This window comes from Rana temporaria, chromosome 9, assembly GCF_905171775.1.
Source record: "Rana temporaria chromosome 9, aRanTem1.1, whole genome shotgun sequence".
NCBI classification, from domain to species: domain Eukaryota; kingdom Metazoa; phylum Chordata; class Amphibia; order Anura; family Ranidae; genus Rana; species Rana temporaria.
Genome location: NC_053497.1, coordinates 164,313,978 through 164,332,846, shown reverse-complemented (window position 1 = coordinate 164,332,846; position 18,869 = coordinate 164,313,978). Strand labels below are relative to the sequence as shown.

The 18,869-nt window shown below is 45.2% G+C and overlaps 1 protein-coding gene across 1 annotated transcript in view; it reads left to right on the top strand.

Annotated features, from left to right (window-relative positions):
- LOC120914272 (major histocompatibility complex class I-related gene protein-like) overlaps positions 1-18,019 on the top strand; it is a 51,261-nt gene extending 33,242 nt beyond the window's left edge. Inside the window, exons 3-5 of the mRNA XM_040324896.1 lie at positions 731-1,006; positions 2,710-2,994; positions 17,301-18,019. Coding sequence (XP_040180830.1) covers positions 731-1,006; positions 2,710-2,994; positions 17,301-17,431 — 692 coding nt within the window. The 3' untranslated portion in view covers positions 17,432-18,019. The remainder of the gene's footprint in view (positions 1-730; positions 1,007-2,709; positions 2,995-17,300) is intronic.
- The last annotated feature ends 850 nt before the right edge of the window (positions 18,020-18,869 follow it).

Below are 18,869 nucleotides of genomic sequence, written 5' to 3'. Positions count from 1 at the left end.
GCCTGCGCTGCTGTCAATCAAATCCAATGATGCCTGTTCCCGGGGGGTGGGGCCGAGTCCTGCAATTGGCAGCTATGGACTCGGGAGCCGCACGCACGGTTGCCCCCTTGGAAGAGCACTTCCCAGAGGGGATTATCTGAAGCGGGGAGGAGCCGAGAAAGCCGCCGAGGGACCCCAGAACAGGAGGATCGGGGCCACTCTGTGCAGAACGAACTGCGCAGTGGAGGTAAGTATGATATGTTTGTTATTTCAAAAAAAATGTAATCGAACCTTTACAACCACTTTAATGCTTGGAATAGACTTCAAGAAGAGGTAGTAAACCAGCTAACACTAAATGGATGCAAACATGCTTGGGGCAAACATAGACCTATACTCAGACAAAAGTAAAGGTAAGAAAAAATATATACATTTTAAAAATATGGGTGGTCTCAATGGACCATGTGGTCTTTTTTCTGTCATCACTCTACTTTGGTTCTATGTTTCACATACACAATACAAGTGTATGAAAAATAAGCCAGTTAACTACAAATACAGACAAGAAATATACTTTATATTCAGTTCAAATGCTGGTAATGATGTACTGTAAGAAGAGAACAGTGGAGTAAATGAATCTTATTTGTAGACATCTGTTGCTGAGAGATGTGTTGTGTGAGGAGGAGCTTAATGCCTCATTCTTGGTTTATATGCGGTTTGTCCATTCTGTGTTTGTCTCTCTCTGGTGTGATTGCAGGTTTCCACGTTCTGCAGAGGTTACTGGGATGCATTGTTTATGGTAACGGGACAATTGGCACAGTATTCAGTTATCGTTATGACGGAAGACCGTTCCTTAGTTTCAATGTGGAGAAGGCACACTGGATAGCGGAAGACTCAAGAGTACAATACTTTGCTGATATCTTTAATCGGAACAAGACTATGGGAGAGCAGAACAAGAAAGTTCTGATGAATAACTGTGTTCCTCATATAGCTGAGCTCCTTTCATTGGGGAAGTGCACGTTTAACAGAAGAGGTACTGTGCTGTCCTATTACATTTATGTTGGTCACATTTAATGCCTATTTGCACCCCAAATTTTAGGATGTGTCCACTCAGTTTTTTTTGGTACATGCAGGAATGTTAAACAAATTGTGTAGTTTCTTACATTTCTCTGGGATTGTATTAGAGAAATATCTGCACTGGGTTCCCAGGACTGCATGCTTGCTTTGCCCTTATGGAGATAGCTGGACTTTTTTTAGGCACCACTCTAAATGCAAAACTATAAGAAACATATATTTTTATTCAATGCAATTGTTAAGTAGTCCCTAGCGCACTTAATTTTAAAAAACATAACAGAAAAAAATATCTTCTTTAACCCCTAGGCTCTGGACACACAGAAATATTTGGCCTCTCGGCGGCTAGGCCTTATCGCTGAGGGGCGCACATATGTGTGCATTAGCGCTATTAGAACTGTGCTGAGAGCGCACGCCCTGCGTGTTCCTGTTCCTGCTCCAGATCGCTTCTTACGATCAGGAGTTTTCCGATCAGAGATGGCCCATCCATTAGGGATGCCCGGGTGCCACCCCCTTGCCCAGTGCCGATCCTGACCTCCATGGGGCCCTAGGCAAAATGACATGGCACATTAAAAATGTGAAGCGGTGGGCGCTGACGACGGTGACATGTCACATTAAAGAAAGTTTAGAAGCGGGGGTAGGGGGTGTTCTACTGTCGGAAATGACATCTTACATTAAATTGAGAAGCAGGGGGTGCTGACTTCTTACCTCTTCTCCCATGCAGCCAGCGAGTTGAGAAGCGGGGTGAGGGGGCGAAAAATGACTTCTCACCAGGCGGGGCCTCTAGTAATTTGGGGGGCCCTTCGCAGCTTTGCGGGGCCCTAAGCGGCTTGCATAGTGAGCCTATAGGGCGGATCGGCCCTGCCCTTGCCCCCTATTCATGTGTCCAACCTCACCGGATGAATGCATTACAGCGACCAGAGTTTTTTTTTTTTTAAGCACCCGATTTGAGCCAGAGGCTCGAATAGGCTTTAAAATAGGGTGGGCTCTGGTCGCAGAGAGTGTAACCGTAGCCCACCCAGGTGTGTTACAACAATGAATGAATATTCACTTTTGCAACACTGATCCTGCTCCCGGCCAATTGGGAAGCGGGTCTGATACCCGTCACCTGATTGGCTGAAAGGACAGGCGCTCCTATTGGACGGCTAGGAGGAGGGGAGGAGATGCATGGGAGAACGAAGGTGGAGAAAAGCCAATGGCCGATGCCTGGATGCCTGGTCCCTGCCATCGCTCCTCGGATGCCCGATCCCTGCCGCTGCCCGGCACCTAGATGGGGTAAGTGCCAGTGGACAGACCGGCAGACAGTGGGGGGGGTTTGGTTGTAATGACAGGATGACAGTAACCATCAGTGTTCCCATGTAGCAGCACTCCAGGTGGTTTACTAAGATTAAGGGTGAAAGCCCGAGCGTCCAGGTTCCGACATCCCTCACTAGGCTCAGTTGACCAATAAAAGGAAAATGAAGGCAGCCGCCATGGGACCACCATGAGACTGGTAAGTGGCAATATACTAAATTATTGTTTTTAGATTTATATGCACTTTAACATTCCCAAGCACACTATATTTTACCATTGCTTCAAAATAACTGCAATTTGGTCTTGCTCTTTATAGTTTGCCATATAGTTCTAGACTCTGTATCTTGTCTTTCCATCCATTTCCTTCTACAGAAAAACCAATAATGAGAGTGACACAAACACCCATCACAAATTCCACTTCCAGACTGAACTGCCGGGCATATGGACACTACCCCAAGAATATCTCCATGACGTGGTTCAAGAATGGGGAGATGGTGCCAGAGAATCTGACGGAGCGAGTGACCTTACCTTTCCCTGACATCACCTACCTCACCTGTCTCACATTAAATATCACTCTGACAGCTGGTGATGTCTACACCTGTAGCGTTAATCACAGCAGCATGATGTTGCCCTTCAGGGAGGACTGGAGTTTGTCAGGTGTGTTTGTCATTTGTATTAAATCTTTTATTTTTTGTTTATTTATGTAATTCATTATTATTTCAATATCCAGCTATGTTCTATTTTTGTCCCTACATAATTTAATTGAAAAAATGCAACACCATTAATAGACCGATACACAAAACTACAGGTTTTGAAAAATAATCTAGCAACACTTATAATATATACATATATATATATATATATATATATATATATACATACATACACACATATACATACATATAATATTAAATCGTCCCTGTGCGTTATATGCCAAAAATATCCGGCAAAGCCATACCTGTAAAAGACAAAGGTAAATACTTTACCCATTTTACCCAAAAATCCCATGCAACTGAACACCACTCCAATGTAAAATTATCCACAAAGTCCTCTGGGAAACCACAGCCTCTGGAAGTTTTAATCCCCTGAGTCCCCCGCAGCCGCAACTGGCCCCTCCCACCGAACCCCAGCATCCACAGGATACAGTAGTGATGTGGAGGTCAGCAGAAGGAACCAGCGAGAGCCGCAAGGGGACGCAGGAGACCGACCCTCCCAGAAGTGTCAGCTTCTCAATGAATTATAAAGGCCAATTTTGGAGCTCTGTGGCACAGGTGCACGTGCATCACAATTTTTTTTTTTTTTTTCATTTGAAATTTTTATTATTATTAAAGAGCAAAGTTGTACATGTTAGTGCTCACAGTACATTCCGGAGCAGAAGAAAAAAGAAATAAACAAATAAGATTCAAACAAAAATGTACAGTACATCTTTGGACATTACAAATTGCATAGGGTACGGGGATAAGGGATAAACTGATTAGACAACTATAAATATATAGAAATAAGTGAGAAGGATCTTATCTACTCATCAAAAGATTCAGTCTATCCAACCTCACGTGAACTATTCTGTATAGGAGGAAGAGTCTAAACTAAGAACCTGACCCAGCAGTCTGATTCGACACCCCTAATGGGAACAAACTGTGTCGGGAAAAAGCTAAAAAATTTTTAAATCTAAACCGCTGAGCTTAATAAATGTTCTAACTGCTAATAAAATAGCATGGATAACAGAAAAACATGACAGAGAAGAGAATGTACGGGAAACAGGAGAGGGAAAGATGAAGTAGAAAGAAAAGAAAGTAGATAATAGAGTTGATTACCAGCTGGAAGGTTAAGTATCCGTAGATGGTGTCCTGATACCAGGTGAAAGGGAAACCCCTACGTATTTGGCCCAAGGTTCCCATATGGCCTCAAACAGGTTGTACGTATTTAAAATAATGCTGACCATTTTTTCCTGAGTCATGATCCAGGATATTTTTCTCTTGGCTGCCATAATAGAAACTCTTGGATGTTTCCATGCCCCCGCCAATGTAGATTTGGCTCCCAGAAGCATAAAAGTTATCAACTTTTGCCTGAGTTTGGAGGCCTGAGGAACGTTAGCTCCCAGCAGCGCTACTTGTGGAGTTTTTTCCACCGGAACATCTGTAACTTTTCTGATGAGGTGAAAGAACTTGTTCCAAAACCCCCTGATTTTAGGGCAGTCCCACCAGATATGAAGCATCGTGCCCTGGGCTTGGCAATCACGAAAGCATAGTGGGCAGGCAGTTGGAAACATAGAGGCCAGCCTGCTGGGAACTAGGTACCATCTCGTCAGTACCTTCATATTGGCTTCTACCAGGGATGTATTAGCTAATCCTTTAAAGGCACTTGTTCCTACCTTATGCCACCTTTCCAGGTCCCAGGTCATCTGCAGATCTCTCTCCCATGCCTCCATGTAGGAAAATTTAGAGGATACCTCGGAGAGTGACGTGTATATTATGGAGATTCCCCCTTTGTGTTCCATCATTTGTTTACACCATCGTTCATAACTAGTGGGAGTTGGTGAGCCCGAGTTGTCGCTCCAAAAGGACGTCACAAAGCGAAGAATTTGGGAGCATCGAAGTCTTTCAGATTGAGGCAAGCCCCATTTCCTCACACAATACTCCAGTGAGAGCGGACCAGAGGAAGAAAGGAGATCACCTATTCTATAGATCCCCTTGTCTAGCCACCATTGGAATGCTGTGGTGTCCATACCCAGTGCAAACTGAGGGTTGTGGAAGATTTGTGTTAGAGGCCTAGCCTCCGACACCAGGGAAGGAAGATGTCTCAGACCATCCCATAGTTTAAATGATTGTGACAATGTAGGAGACAGTATTGCGGGTCTGGATTTCTGGGGTAACCAAAATAGGCTCTCCAAAGAAAGGCCAGGGACCGCTAAACTCTCTATATCAATCCACTCTGGCTTCTCACATTTCGCATATACAGAAGATAATTGGGCCAATCTAGCTGCTTGGTAATATTTAAACAGGTTCGGTAGCCCGAGCCCCCCTTGCGTTTTGGGCCCATAAAGGACATTCTGGGCTAATCTATACCCTTTACCCTCCCATACGAATTTGAGAATTTTGCCCTGGAACGACCTAAGTTGGTCCTTTTTAATAGCTATCGGGAGGGATCTAAATAAGTAGAGCAGCCTGGGTAGGAGAGTCATTTTGATAGCATTGATCCTACCCAACCAGGAAATTTTATGTTGGGACCATGTCTGTAGGTCCATATCGAGTTTACGAAACATAGGGGGGAAGTTGGCCTGGTAAAGTTGTTCAATTTTGGAGGTGAGGTTTATACCTAAGTAAGGAATGGATGATTCGGCCCATTTGAAATCAAAATGGGGCTTCAGGTGAACGATAACTGAGGGGGGTGAGGATATATTTAGAGCTTGAGATTTGTTCCAATTTACCCGTAATCCCGAGATTTTACCAAAAGATTTAAGTAAATTGCACACAATGGGGAGCGAGGTAATCGGAGCTGTGACAAAAAGCAGGAGATCGTCTGCAAAAAGTGCGCATTTGTGGGTTTGGAGACCACAGGTTACCCCCTTAATGTCCGGTTCAGATCTGATAGCGATAGCCAATGTCTCAATCGCTATGGCGAAAATCAATGGGGAAAGGGGGCAACCTTGTCTAGTACCTCTGGCAATACTAATGGAATCTGAAAAATATCCCTGTAGTCTGACCTTCACCTTGGGTTCAGAGTAGAGGGACTTCAGAAGACCTCGGAAGTGTTCTCCAAATCCCCAACGCTGCAATATCTCAAAAAGATAATCCCAAGACAAGGTGTCAAAGGCCTTTTGAAGGTCTAAAGAGAGGAGGAGTCCCTCCTGCGGCGCACCCCCCGCCCATCCCGACTGGAGCAAAGAGATAACGTCGATTGCTCGCCTCACCTGGTCTGGGCCCTGTCTACCTGGGATAAAACCCACCTGATCCTTATGGATATAAAGTTTTATAAAGGAGTTTATCCTGTTGGCGAGGATCTTGGTTAATATTTTTAAATCATTGTTGATTAATGAAATGGGTCTATAATTTTCAACTAGCTCTAAATCTTTATCTGGTTTAGGGATGACTGAAATATACGCCTCATTCAATTGTGGATGCATGGACCCCCCTCCCCCCCCCCATTTCGAGTTAAAAAAAATTGTGAGATGAGGTGCCAGGGATTCCGCAAAAATTTTGTAATATGGCACTGAGAAGCCATCTGGTCCGGGCGCCGAACCGTCCTTTAGACTTTTGATTACCTCCTTAGTTTCTTCTGTAGAGATTGGGGCTTCCATTAAATTTACATGACTCTCCTGTAAATTCGGGATCGGTAGTCGGTCTAAAAAGGATTTAACATCAGAGTGTCTGGCTGTACCCGACCGCTGATATAGGGAGGCATAGAAGAGTTCAAATTCTTGTAGGATGCGTTTAGGGTTAAGGGTCGTGGTCCCGTCCCTGGTCTTAATTTTAGGGAGAGCAAATGTGCGGAATCTCGGCGAGAGCTTAGTGGCTAACATTGTGTTCATTTTATTCGTATGTAAATAAAATCTTGCATTACTCCAATTTAAGGACTTTTCAGCCCTTACCGTAAGCACTAAATTCAATGCTAATCGAGCAGTATCAAGCTGTGAGACCTGGACCTTCGTCTGGTCTTTCTTATGTTCCTTACACAGGATCAAGAAATCCTTCGCTACCTCCGCAGCTTTCTCCTTTTTTCGTTTAGTGGCTATCTGAATTAACTTGCCCCGGATGGTAGCTTTGTGGGCAGCCCATAATATCTCAGCCGAGATTCCATCGACATCATTTAGCGTGAAATATTCATTAATGGCCCTCTCAATCTCCGAGACCACATTAGGGTCATTAAGTAAGGTTTCATTTAGTTTCCAATGAGATTTGTGGGATCCTAAAATTTGTGTTTGTACTGAGCAAATCACCATAGAATGGTCCGATAGTGTTGTATCTTGTATATTGGCTTTAGTGATCGAGGGGACATGTCTGGCAGATATGAAGATATGATCAATCCTTGAATATGATTGATGTGGGTTTGAATAGTGGGAGTAGTCCCTTTTATGTGGATTGAGTTCCCTCCATATGTCTACAAGATTTTGTTGAAAGATTAATTTTGCTATGTGGGAGCTGGCTCTGGTTGGGCGGGTCAGTTTCGTTGCTAAGGGTTTAGATTTGTCTAGACTTTGGTCGAATGCTATATTGGTGTCACCTCCGCATACTATCATTCCCTCTAAAAGGGGTTCCAAGATGTTAAACATAGCTTGGAAAAACATGGTTTGACCTCTGTTGGGGGCATAATAAGAAATGAATGACATTAGTTGGCCATCCAATTCTCCCTTGACCAACAGAAACCTACCATCTGGGTCCCTAAGAGGATTAAATTTACATGTCTTTGAAAAAAGGATTGCAACCCCTCTAGTTTTGTCCTCGGCGTTTGCCAAAAAAAATTGTGGATACTGCGTGTGTATAAATGCTGGGGTGTAGCTAGCCGGGAAATGGGTCTCTTGCAAAAGAACCTGTCATGAATATGCATCAAGCCTGTCTGCCTACCTGATCTCCATGTGTTCATTAGAGGCAGATCCTGCTCTGGTTCCCCTTTTTATCACTTCCTCTTCCTGTATGGCTCCACCCTAGTCCATCCCAGGAAGCCTATATTAACCGTTGCTCTACAGGTCTGCAGTGCTGTTCAACAGTGTTCCTATGCTTACTTCCTGTCTGCAGTGTATTGCTAGTTCCTGGTTGCAGAGTGCTACGATCATCTTCCGTGTACCGTTTTGGCTTGTCCCCGACTTCCCTGTCTGCCTGTGCCCCTGACTATTTGCATGTTCCACGGTTATCCTTGTCTGCCTGTTGCCCTGACCTCGGCCTGTCCATCACCACTGTTTGTCCTGCTGGCTGCCTCCCCCTTCTCCCTGCGGAGTGTGACTTGAGGAATCCCGGGAACGCGACCTGGACCCAGTTGCGGCCAAGACCATCCCTACCACCAAGGGCTCTGGTGAATACAAAACTGGGTCTTAGACTCCGCGCCCTGGGTGACCTTAGGTTCACGCTTCGTCTCTGCTAGCAGCAGTCGGCCATAGGATTCACCACCCTGTGGTGCATCCCTGACCCCTACGGGGTGCACTTGTCATCTGGCTACGGGTGACCTGACAGTTTGAACAGCCATGAATCCGGCCGACATGCCGCTCCCCGCAGATGATCCATTACAGTGCATTGTTCGCAGACTCGAGACGCATGAAACTAATCAGGATCAGGTGATGCGTTTCCTTCAGGATCTGGCTTCCCGCTTTGATCAGCTTCAGACCTCGCTGGGAACCCCGAATCCGCAACCCCAAGTACAACCAGCAGCTGCACCTGTTGCACCAGTCGCAGAGTCGCATTCACTGAAGTTATCACCTCCAATCCGTTTTTCTGGAGACTCCAAAGCCTGCAGGGGATTCCTTAGCCAATGCACTATTCATTTTGAGCTCCTGCCCCAGTACTTCTTGTCTGATCGGGCCAAGATAGCCTATATCATTTCTCTCCTCTCCGGGGAGGCCTTAGCTCTGTGGGAATTGAATGATCCAGTGGTTTCTAGCCTGCCTGTTTTCTTGAAACTTTTTCGGAATATCTTTGAAGAACCGGCTCGTGTCTCTTCAGCAGCCAGCGCCCTTTTACGTCTCCGCCAAGAATCCCGTTCAGTGGGACAATATTCTCTGCAGTTCCGTATCCACTCAGCTGAACTGAGCTGGAACAATGAGGCCTTAGTCGCAACCTTTTTGCATGGTCTATCTGATAGAGTGAAGGATGAACTAGCAGGAAGAACCATCCCCACTGATCTGGACGGAGTGATCTCCTTGTGTAATCAGATCGATATTCGCTTTCAGGAAAGGACCCTAGAAAAGCGACGCCAACATTCCTTGGCCCTTAGTCAGCCTGAGCTCCCCTCTCTTCGACCCGTGGAGCATCCCTTGCCAACTGAGGAACCCATGCAGCTGGGTCGGACCAGGCTATCCCCTGAGGAACGTGCCAGGCGCAGAACTCTAGGCCTGTGTCTATACTGTGGGGGCAAAAGTCATTTTCGTGACACTTGCCCTCTTCGCCCCGAGAAACGCTCGCGTTCAATACATCTGGAAGGTGGAGTATTGGATCCAGAAATATCTCCTTCACCTTCTCGTCTTTTTCTTCCTGTGTCCCTTCATTTTGGTGCTTCTTCTCATTCGGTCTCGGCATATCTGGATTCCGGAGCCGCTGGCAATTTCATAGACTGGGAAATCGCATCGTCCATGAGACTTACCCTTTTGCCCCTCACCACACCATTGGTGGTCTCGGCGATTGATGGCACTGTTCTCCCGGGGGGTCCTATTCGCTTCCAGACGGTCCCTGTTAAGATGTCAGTAGGCACACTTCACCAGGAGTGGATATCCTTCCTTGTTCTACCTAAGACCTCAGCTCCTATCGTTTTGGGTCTTCCTTGGTTAAGACTCCATTCTCCTCACATTGACTGGACTGCCGGACAGATCCTGGCTTGGGGTCCCTCCTGTTCCACGTCTTGCCTACCCAAGGTTGCCCCAAAAGAGAAACTTCCTGTTGCCACCATTCCAGAATCTTTTGCTCGTCCCACCACATGTAGTGATGTCCGGAATGTGTCCTGCAATAGTCAGGCTGATGCACTTTCTAGCCAATGTAGCACTCTGGATGAGGAGCCCGTCTGTGAACCTGAGCCGATCATTCACTCCAGTTTACCGTTGACTGTCCCTAAAACGCACAGCCAGGCTAACTTGTCTGCAAGTTCTGCAGTCACTACGCCTTGTGATGCGATTCGGGTAATCGCTACACCTGAATATGCTATTCAATCGGCCTCTGCATCAGCTATGCCAGGTCAGCCCATGCCCAGTGAGCCTCCTACCTTTTCTTGTTCAGGCCCTCCTGCAACCTGTCTAAGGGGCTCAATCCATCCTTTGGATAGATTGCCATCGTCGGCCAAATGGGGTTTTCTACCTTGTTTTCAGGGCTCTCTGCATTCTGCTGGTTTCCCTGCTATCCAGCTTGACTCCTGTGCCCTGTCACCTTCTAACCAACCTGACTTCAGGGTTCCTCTGACCTCTGCCCAGTCTGATGGTCCTGTGCTTAATCCCCAGTTCATCTTTAAGGGTCTGCTTGATCCTCCTCGGATTCCTGTTGACCCTCTCATGCCCTTACTTATTCCTAAAAGGCCTTTGGTCCTCAATAAATCCTCTCCTCCTGTCCGTACTTCGGTTATGGTCAATGAGGATACTCAAGTTCTGGATTCTCGTCTCCGCAGAGGCGTTCTTCAGTACCTTGTGCTTTGGAGAGGATTTGGTCCTGAGGAGGCGTCTTGGATTTCTGCATCTGAGATCTTTGCGCCCCATTTGTCGAAGAGGTTTCTTCTGGGATTCCCCTTTAGCCCTGGCTCCAGGCTGGGGAGGGGGAGGGGCCTTAAGAGGGAGGGTACTGTCATGAATATGCATCAAGCCTGTCTGCCTACCTGATCTCCATGTGTTCATTAGAGGCAGATCCTGCTCTGGTTCCCCTTTTTATCACTTCCTCTTCCTGTATGGCTCCACCCTAGTCCATCCCAGGAAGCCTATATTAACCGTTGCTCTACAGGTCTGCAGTGCTGTTCAACAGTGTTCCTATGCTTACTTCCTGTCTGCAGTGTATTGCTAGTTCCTGGTTGCAGAGTGCTACGATCATCTTCCGTGTACCGTTTTGGCTTGTCCCCGACTTCCCTGTCTGCCTGTGCCCCTGACTATTTGCATGTTCCACGGTTATCCTTGTCTGCCTGTTGCCCTGACCTCGGCCTGTCCATCACCACTGTTTGTCCTGCTGGCTGCCTCCCCCTTCTCCCTGCGGAGTGTGACTTGAGGAATCCCGGGAACGCGACCTGGACCCAGTTGCGGCCAAGACCATCCCTACCACCAAGGGCTCTGGTGAATACAAAACTGGGTCTTAGACTCCGCGCCCTGGGTGACCTTAGGTTCACGCTTCGTCTCTGCTAGCAGCAGTCGGCCATAGGATTCACCACCCTGTGGTGCATCCCTGACCCCTACGGGGTGCACTTGTCATCTGGCTACGGGTGACCTGACAGAACCACTGACATCTTCTGGGAATAATAGGACTGAAAGACCTTCCTTCTCTTAACAGGGGAATTTAAACCCTGGACATTGTGTGAGGCAACCTTCAAAACCTTAGGAGGTAAGGAGTTATGGGGTGTGGTCATTGTGGGGGTGGGATAAGTGGAGCATGGAACTTACCCCGGTCAGAGAGAGGCATGGGAGAGAGAGGCACGAACTGCATGCTGGACCCGGCCTGGGATGATACAAGCGAAGCACTGTAGGAACAGACTGGTAATCAAAAAGAAAAGGTTAGAAAAGGCTAGAACAGGAAAAAAAACTGAGAAAGAGATAACGCATTTAAAAATATGAATTAATCTCAAACAACAAACACAGGAGGGAAAAGAATCCATCCTGCCTTTGTCAGACATACAACTGATGTAGCCCCGAACTAGGGCTACTAGACCAATCCCCGACAGTGAATAATCCACCGTCCAGGACTGGTCGGAGGCGCAAGGCATCTGCCCCAGCCCCCATCAACCATTAGAGTAATCAAGAGAGTTATAACATAGTGAACAAAACTCTAAACAAATGCTATAACATTACATGTGAAGAATATACGGATCACGGTCAGTGCGAACAGAGTGACATCAGCTAAATAAAAAGGTTTTAGACTGATAAGCGCCAAAAAACAAAAAAAACAAACAGGAATCCCCAGCCACGGATAGGGGACTCAATTATGTGATACCCTACGGGTATTCAACCCCAGAGGGGAGAAAAACAAAGAAGGAAGCATGACAGGTAGAATGTCTAGTTCAAGTTTTAGCAGGATCCTTGGTGCGTCTGCTTTTACTCATCTTCCATGTGGGGGAGAGGGGACTGGCTGGGGTGGACCGTTTGGATGAACTTGCTTGTGAATTTGAAGTGTTCATTGCTGAGTCCAGAGAAATGAACTTTAAGGCGAGCAGGATTTTTTCTCCCTCCGAGAACGTAGTAAATGTGTAGGTTTTGCCTTTATAGGAGAAGTAGGCTGGTAGTGGGCGTGTTGTATTGAAATGAATCGTGATCCCATGTGAATGCATGGCCGAACGAACGGCGCATGCTCAGAATCACGTCGCAAATACTCCCTACGATACGATGTCACAATGCGTACGACGTGAAACCTCACTTACGCCCAGCCCCATTCACGTATGACTTACGTAAACGACGTAAAATCCGACGGTACTTCCGACGTCCATACCCTAAACGACTTAGACCAGCTTTTTGGTGGTTTAACTTTACGCCGGAAAAACGCCTTATGTAAACGACGTAGATTAAAGCGACGGGCGCAAGTACGTTCGTGAATCGGCGTATATAGCTCATTTACATATTCGGCGTGTAAATCAATGGAAGCAACCCTTGCGGCCAGCGTAAATATGCACCCAAGATACGACGGCGTAGGAGACTTACGTCGGTCGTATCTTGGCCAAATTCAGGCGTATCTGGTTTCCAGAATACGCTTAAAGATACGACGGCACACATTCGGACTTACGGCGGCGTATCTACTGATACACCGTCGTAAGTCTCTCTGAATCTGGCTAATAGTACTTATGGAAGAAATCCCATGCTCCTATCCAGTAGATTTTTCAGGAAACACTAAAAGCCACAATTTTCATTTATCTGGAAGCTAGACAAAATTTGGGAGGTATATGCAAATCCCCTTTTATCTTTTATATTTTAAACAAAAATGGGTATTATGTTGTGTATAATATATTGCATATATATATATATATATATATATTGCACTTAAATATATTTTATTATATATTTTTCTGAAAAATTGGTTTAACCACTTCCGGACCACCCGCCGTCATTTCACATCTGTACTTTGAAGTGGAATACCGTTGTATCATGTCTGCACACTCTCTGACTCCCTCCTTTTCTCTCTCTTTCTCTCTCGCTTTCTCTTTTTTTCTCTCTCCACCTTTCTCCCTTTCTTTCTCTCTCCCTCTCTTCTTTCTCCCTCCATCCCTCTTTCATCTCAGACTCTAACCACACCCCATCAAGCCACGCCCAACATTTAGTTTAAGCCATACCCATTTTCCAATGTAGCAAGTTTTTCTCTCTATTAAGCCACACCTACAAATGAATGCCACACCCCTAATTAAAATAAGACTACGCCTACATACAAAAAAGTGTCCCATTTTAATATTTTCAGAATGTGGCAACTATTCACATAGTGAAGGCAAAACAGCTTGTTGTAATTTTTATGCAGCTAGTTGTAGGTAGTCGGGCGGCAGTTTTTCAAACACAACTTTTTTGGTAAGAGTACACTTTAATGAATTTTAGTGAATACAGACACAATATAATACCCAACTTCTTGTCAAATATAAAGGATGATGTAACGCTGAGTAAATAGATACCAAACATGTCACGTTTTAAAATTGCGCACACCTGTGGAGTGGTGACAAAATACGGTCCTTTAAACTAACCATAGGCAACGTTTTAAAATACTTTACAGATTACCATTTTAGACTTGCACAGGAGGTCTGGTGCTAAAATTGCTCTTACTATGATGTTCACAGTGATACCTCGTATGTGTAGGGCAATCGCCGTTTACATATGCGCGTGGGACCGATGTGTGCGTTTGCGCTTGAGCATGGGGGGAAGGGAGTGCATTATTTAAATTGTTATTTTAGTTACACTGAACCTTTTTTTATCACTTTTGTTGCTATCACAAGGGATGAACAATGACCCCAGATCTCTCCTCTGAACTCCAAAGCATTCACAAGCCAGTGTTCTGTCAAAAGAGCCAACTCGTCAAAATCTCTAACCAAGTCACTTCCAGTGACTCTCCAGCAGCTGTAATTGCAGTTTTCACAGAACACTGGCAGCGTAAACACTGCGGTACAAGATATAATGAGTGGACATTGTTAGTCAGCCTGCTGGCAACCAACAACATGACCGCCTACAAGGCGGCGGCAACTTTCTTACTCCTTAGCGGCTGTTCTGTGAAAACACTCAACTCGTCATGTACCGTAGTGTATATGCTGCCGGTGTTCTGTGAAAACATCCAAGTCAACGAAATCTGCAATTACTGCTCCTGGAGAGTCTCTGGAAGCAAAGATGAACTTATATTTTACAGGACTTGTCCATCCAAACTTCACATGTAAAGGGTAAGGCCCCGTACACACGACCAGTTTCCTCGGCAGAATTCAGCTTCCGACCGAGTTTCTGGCTGAATTCTGCCGAGGAAACTGGTCGTGTGTACACTTTCGGCCGAGGAAGCCGACGAGGAGCTCGACGAGGAAATAGAGAACATGTTCTCTATTTCCTCGTTGTTCTATGGGAGCTCTAGGCCCGCCGAGCTCCTCGGCGGCTTCAGGGCTGAACTGGCCGAGGAACTCGATGTGTTTGGCACGTCGAGTTCCTCGGCCGTGTGTACGGGGCCTAATAGGTAATTCCACTTTTGTAGGGGAAAAAAGAGCAAGTAAAAAAAATTATCTAAAGATAAAAAAGGAAAAATTGCGCTAACCAAAAAGTGTGATTAAGAAATATAGAAGGCAGCAATCACGTGACCTAACACAAGCATATATAGAAAAAGAAAAATCGCGCCAACTTAGATAAAAAACAACAATCAAGTCCTTTGTAAATGAAACATAAGTGATAATATGAAAATGTCCAAAAAAGATGAATTCCAGAACAGACAACACCCAGTGCACTGATGAATATGTGAGCCGCCACCACATGGACTAAGGCTTATCAAAGGGTGATTAAATAACAGCGTTATTTAAAATCCACAGCGGGATAATCCAGGGTATGGGGTCACAGCACAAGATGGATCAAAGATGCCACACAGACCACAGCTAATATGAAATCCACGGTGGGATATGACCAGACTTAGCGTGGGGTACTCTTCCTTGACCGTGTCATGCAGCCCAACGATATACCATATATAGGGAAGGAGACCGCAACATGGTGTAGTATGTACAAACTGGTTTATTTTAAAAGATAAAAAGCTACTTACACAAGAAAAGTGCAACCGAGCGATAAAAACAAATGCCGGCCGGCATGAAATAGAAGCCCTTCCTCCTCGTGTAAACGCGGTGACGTCACTGCACGCCATCGTCCCAGACGCGTTTCGTCATACGTTGACGTTCTCAATCAAAAAAAAAATTATCTAGCTTATACAATCAGGGCTGGTGCAATGATTTTTCACACCTTAGGCAAAACCGAATTTTCCATCCCTGACTCCACCCCCTTGCCCTGTCCATGTATACCCCACATTTTTAATAAAGCATCCATCAATGCAGCCCATCAAATGCAGCCTCACCGGCGCCCATCAGCCTCACCAGTGCCCATCAATGCATCTCACCAGCACCCATTAATGCAACCTCACCAGCGCCCATCAATGCAGCTTCACCAACGCCTATCAATGCAGCCTCACCAGCGCCCATCAAATGCAGCCTCACCAGAGCCCATCAAATGCAGCCTCACCAGCGCCCATCAATACAGCCTACCATTGCTGATTAATGAATGGTTGTTTGTTTCTATTCATTTGGGAGTCGGTACACAGACACAGTCCTCCGACACTAAGTGTAAATGGCTGCCTGCTGATGTTGAGACTTAGCTGCTTGATACATAGAGAAGAGAGTAGGAACACCAGTGGCCGGGCGCCCTAGGCAGCAGTGCGCCCTAGGCGGCTGCCTAGTTTGCCTAGTGGTAGCACCGGCCCTGTATTCAATTGCGGCACAAGTCATTTTTTAATTGAATGTTTTTAAAAATTACCTTTTATTTTTAATCGGCGGTGCTGTCATTTTCTGTAAAATGCAATGCAATATGGCAACCGGGAGGCACTCTGTACACAGATGGTGTATAGAACGCCCCCAGAACTGTAGTTTCCTGCTTGTGTGATTGGCTTACTGATTTTCCCAGAAGTCTGCACTAAGATATAAGTTTGCAACAAAAATGTCACTTTGAGTGAGATACTCCCAATAGGAAATTGAATCTAAAGGGATGCAGACCCCCGTCACTTTCCTCATTACAACCCTGCAAGTGCAGCAGCTAATTGATAATTATAAAATCACAGCCATTAGATTCACATAACAAATGGACACAGAAAAACAAACAGCTAGTTCATCAGAATAACAAAAGGTAGGAATCTGCAACAAAGTAAAAATTCCTGCAATGTACATTGATCACCCAGAGGGAAATATATTTTGCCCAAAAAAAGTTACTTTTTAAGTGCACCTGATCAAAAAGTGAAATAATACACAACACCCCCTACTGCCTTGCCCTATCCACAATATTTGATGGTTAAAGTGCTTGTAGGTTTAAGGTTTAAATAATAATAAAACATAATATACTTGCCTGCTCTGTTGCAGTGGTTTTGCACAGAGCATCCCTGATCTTTCTCTTCTCAGGTCCCCCACTGGTGCTCCTGGTCCCTCCCCTCTGCTCTGGGGCACTCATGCCTACTCGCTCCCAAGCCTCTTCTGTGTGTCTATAAAGACACACAGAGAGCGGCTCGGCCCCTCCCCCTGTTCCCTCCTCACTGGCTGTTATTGACAGCAGTGGGAACCAATGGCTCTCACTGCTCTGTCTCAGCCAATGAGGAGGCAGAGACCCAGGAGAGCTTCTGCTCTTGTGCACATCGCTGGATCAGGCTCAGGTATTAGGGGACTGCACGCTGAAAATTATTTACCTTCATGCATTATGATAAAAAACTTTCAGCCTTTAGAATCACATTAAATAAAATTGCTGAAGTACACCGACATGTGCAATCGGCATAGGGTTATCTTTATTATTACCTTTCTTCAACAGTGATTTAAAATGGTAAACCTTAAAAAAATAAATAGTTATGATTTTCTTTGATTGCTATGATATCATAGTTGTATTTTGTGTTTTCTTTGTGCAGAGGAGTCCCTTGAACCACTGATCAAAGGCCTCTCCAATGGAGTCATCATTGCCACATGTCTGGCTGTCATCCTTCTGGTGGTTCTCATAGTATTTGGCTCTGTATCTTTAGGAAAAAGTAGAATACAGTGAGAAGTCATGTTGGCACAGAACCACTGATGTGTCGGATTATATATCAGAATGGGACCGAGCTGAAGATTCCAAATTTGCTCTACAAGGTTTTTTTTTCTCCAACCGATCATTGACATCATAGTCACTACAGGCCAAACGAATGTTTTCTAAGCTTATTAGTTATGTTCCACTACCATTGTGATATCTTCTATGTCCATCTTGCAGTATTCATGTGGTTCATAATTCGAAGAATAGTTCTCGGAAGCTACATATACCACAAATGTTCCATCTGTACCTGCACATACCTATATTTGTATTCCAATACAGTATTTGTTACGAGCCTCCCTTACCAGCTGCAGATCCCTTGCCATAGATTCCCACCCACCCAGAAATACATATTGAACAAGTCCTTGGACTTTTCAACTTGGCCATCAAAGCCCCCAATAATAAAGGTTTTTGGATCACAGGTTCCTCCTTCTTGTAGCTTTCACTACACTCCATTTTTGCCAAAAAGGTCTATCTGGTCTCCCTTTTAGAAGATGAGGCATATCATATACTTAAAGCGGAGTTCCGGGCATATTTTTATATAATACAACATCTTGGGGCAGATCCACGTACATCGGCGCATATTTGCGTCGGGCGTAGCGTATCTAAGATACACTACGCCGCCTTAACTTACTTTTTTTTTAATCCTCAAAGAATGCGCGCCGTAAGTTACGGCGGCATAGTGTATCTTTGGCGGCGTAAGGGCGCACAATTCAAATCGATGTGATGGGGGCGTGTTTTATGTAAATACGTTGTGACCCAACGTTTTTTTTTGAACGGCGCCAATGCGCCGTCTGTGGGAGTTTCCCAATGCGCATGCTCGAAATTAAACCGGAACAAGCCAATGTTTACGACGGTGACGTCATTGTACGCAAATCCCTATTCGCGAACGACTTACGCAAACAACGTAAAAAATTCAAAATTCGAAGCGGGAACAACGGCCATACTTAAAGTGGAGTTCCACCCATAAATATAACATTACATCAGTAGTTTTAAAAAAATGTCATTCGTCCTTTACGAATTTTTTTTTTTTTTTTTTAGATGCCTTCAAAGTGTTGTTGCTAGGCAGAATAGTTAATCTTCCCACTTCCTGCACCTAGGTGCTTAAAGGGTCACTAAAGGAATTTTTTTTAGCTAAATAGCTTCCTTTACCTTACTGCAGTCCTGGTTTCATGTCCTTATTGTTCGTTTTTGCTTTGAAGTAGCTGTAATTCTGCTGTGATCTCCACACTTCCTGGTTTCCTCATAACCATGGTACTGGGAGATTTTCACGGTGGTCTAAGCTGTCATTACTGTGTGTCTAAAACTCCTCAGAACCAATCAGATTCATTTTAAAAACAAAACACTGCCCTGGATTTGTTTGTTTTTGTTCTGTGAGTCTTCCCGACTCACCTCTCACCCGGAACTTCATGTA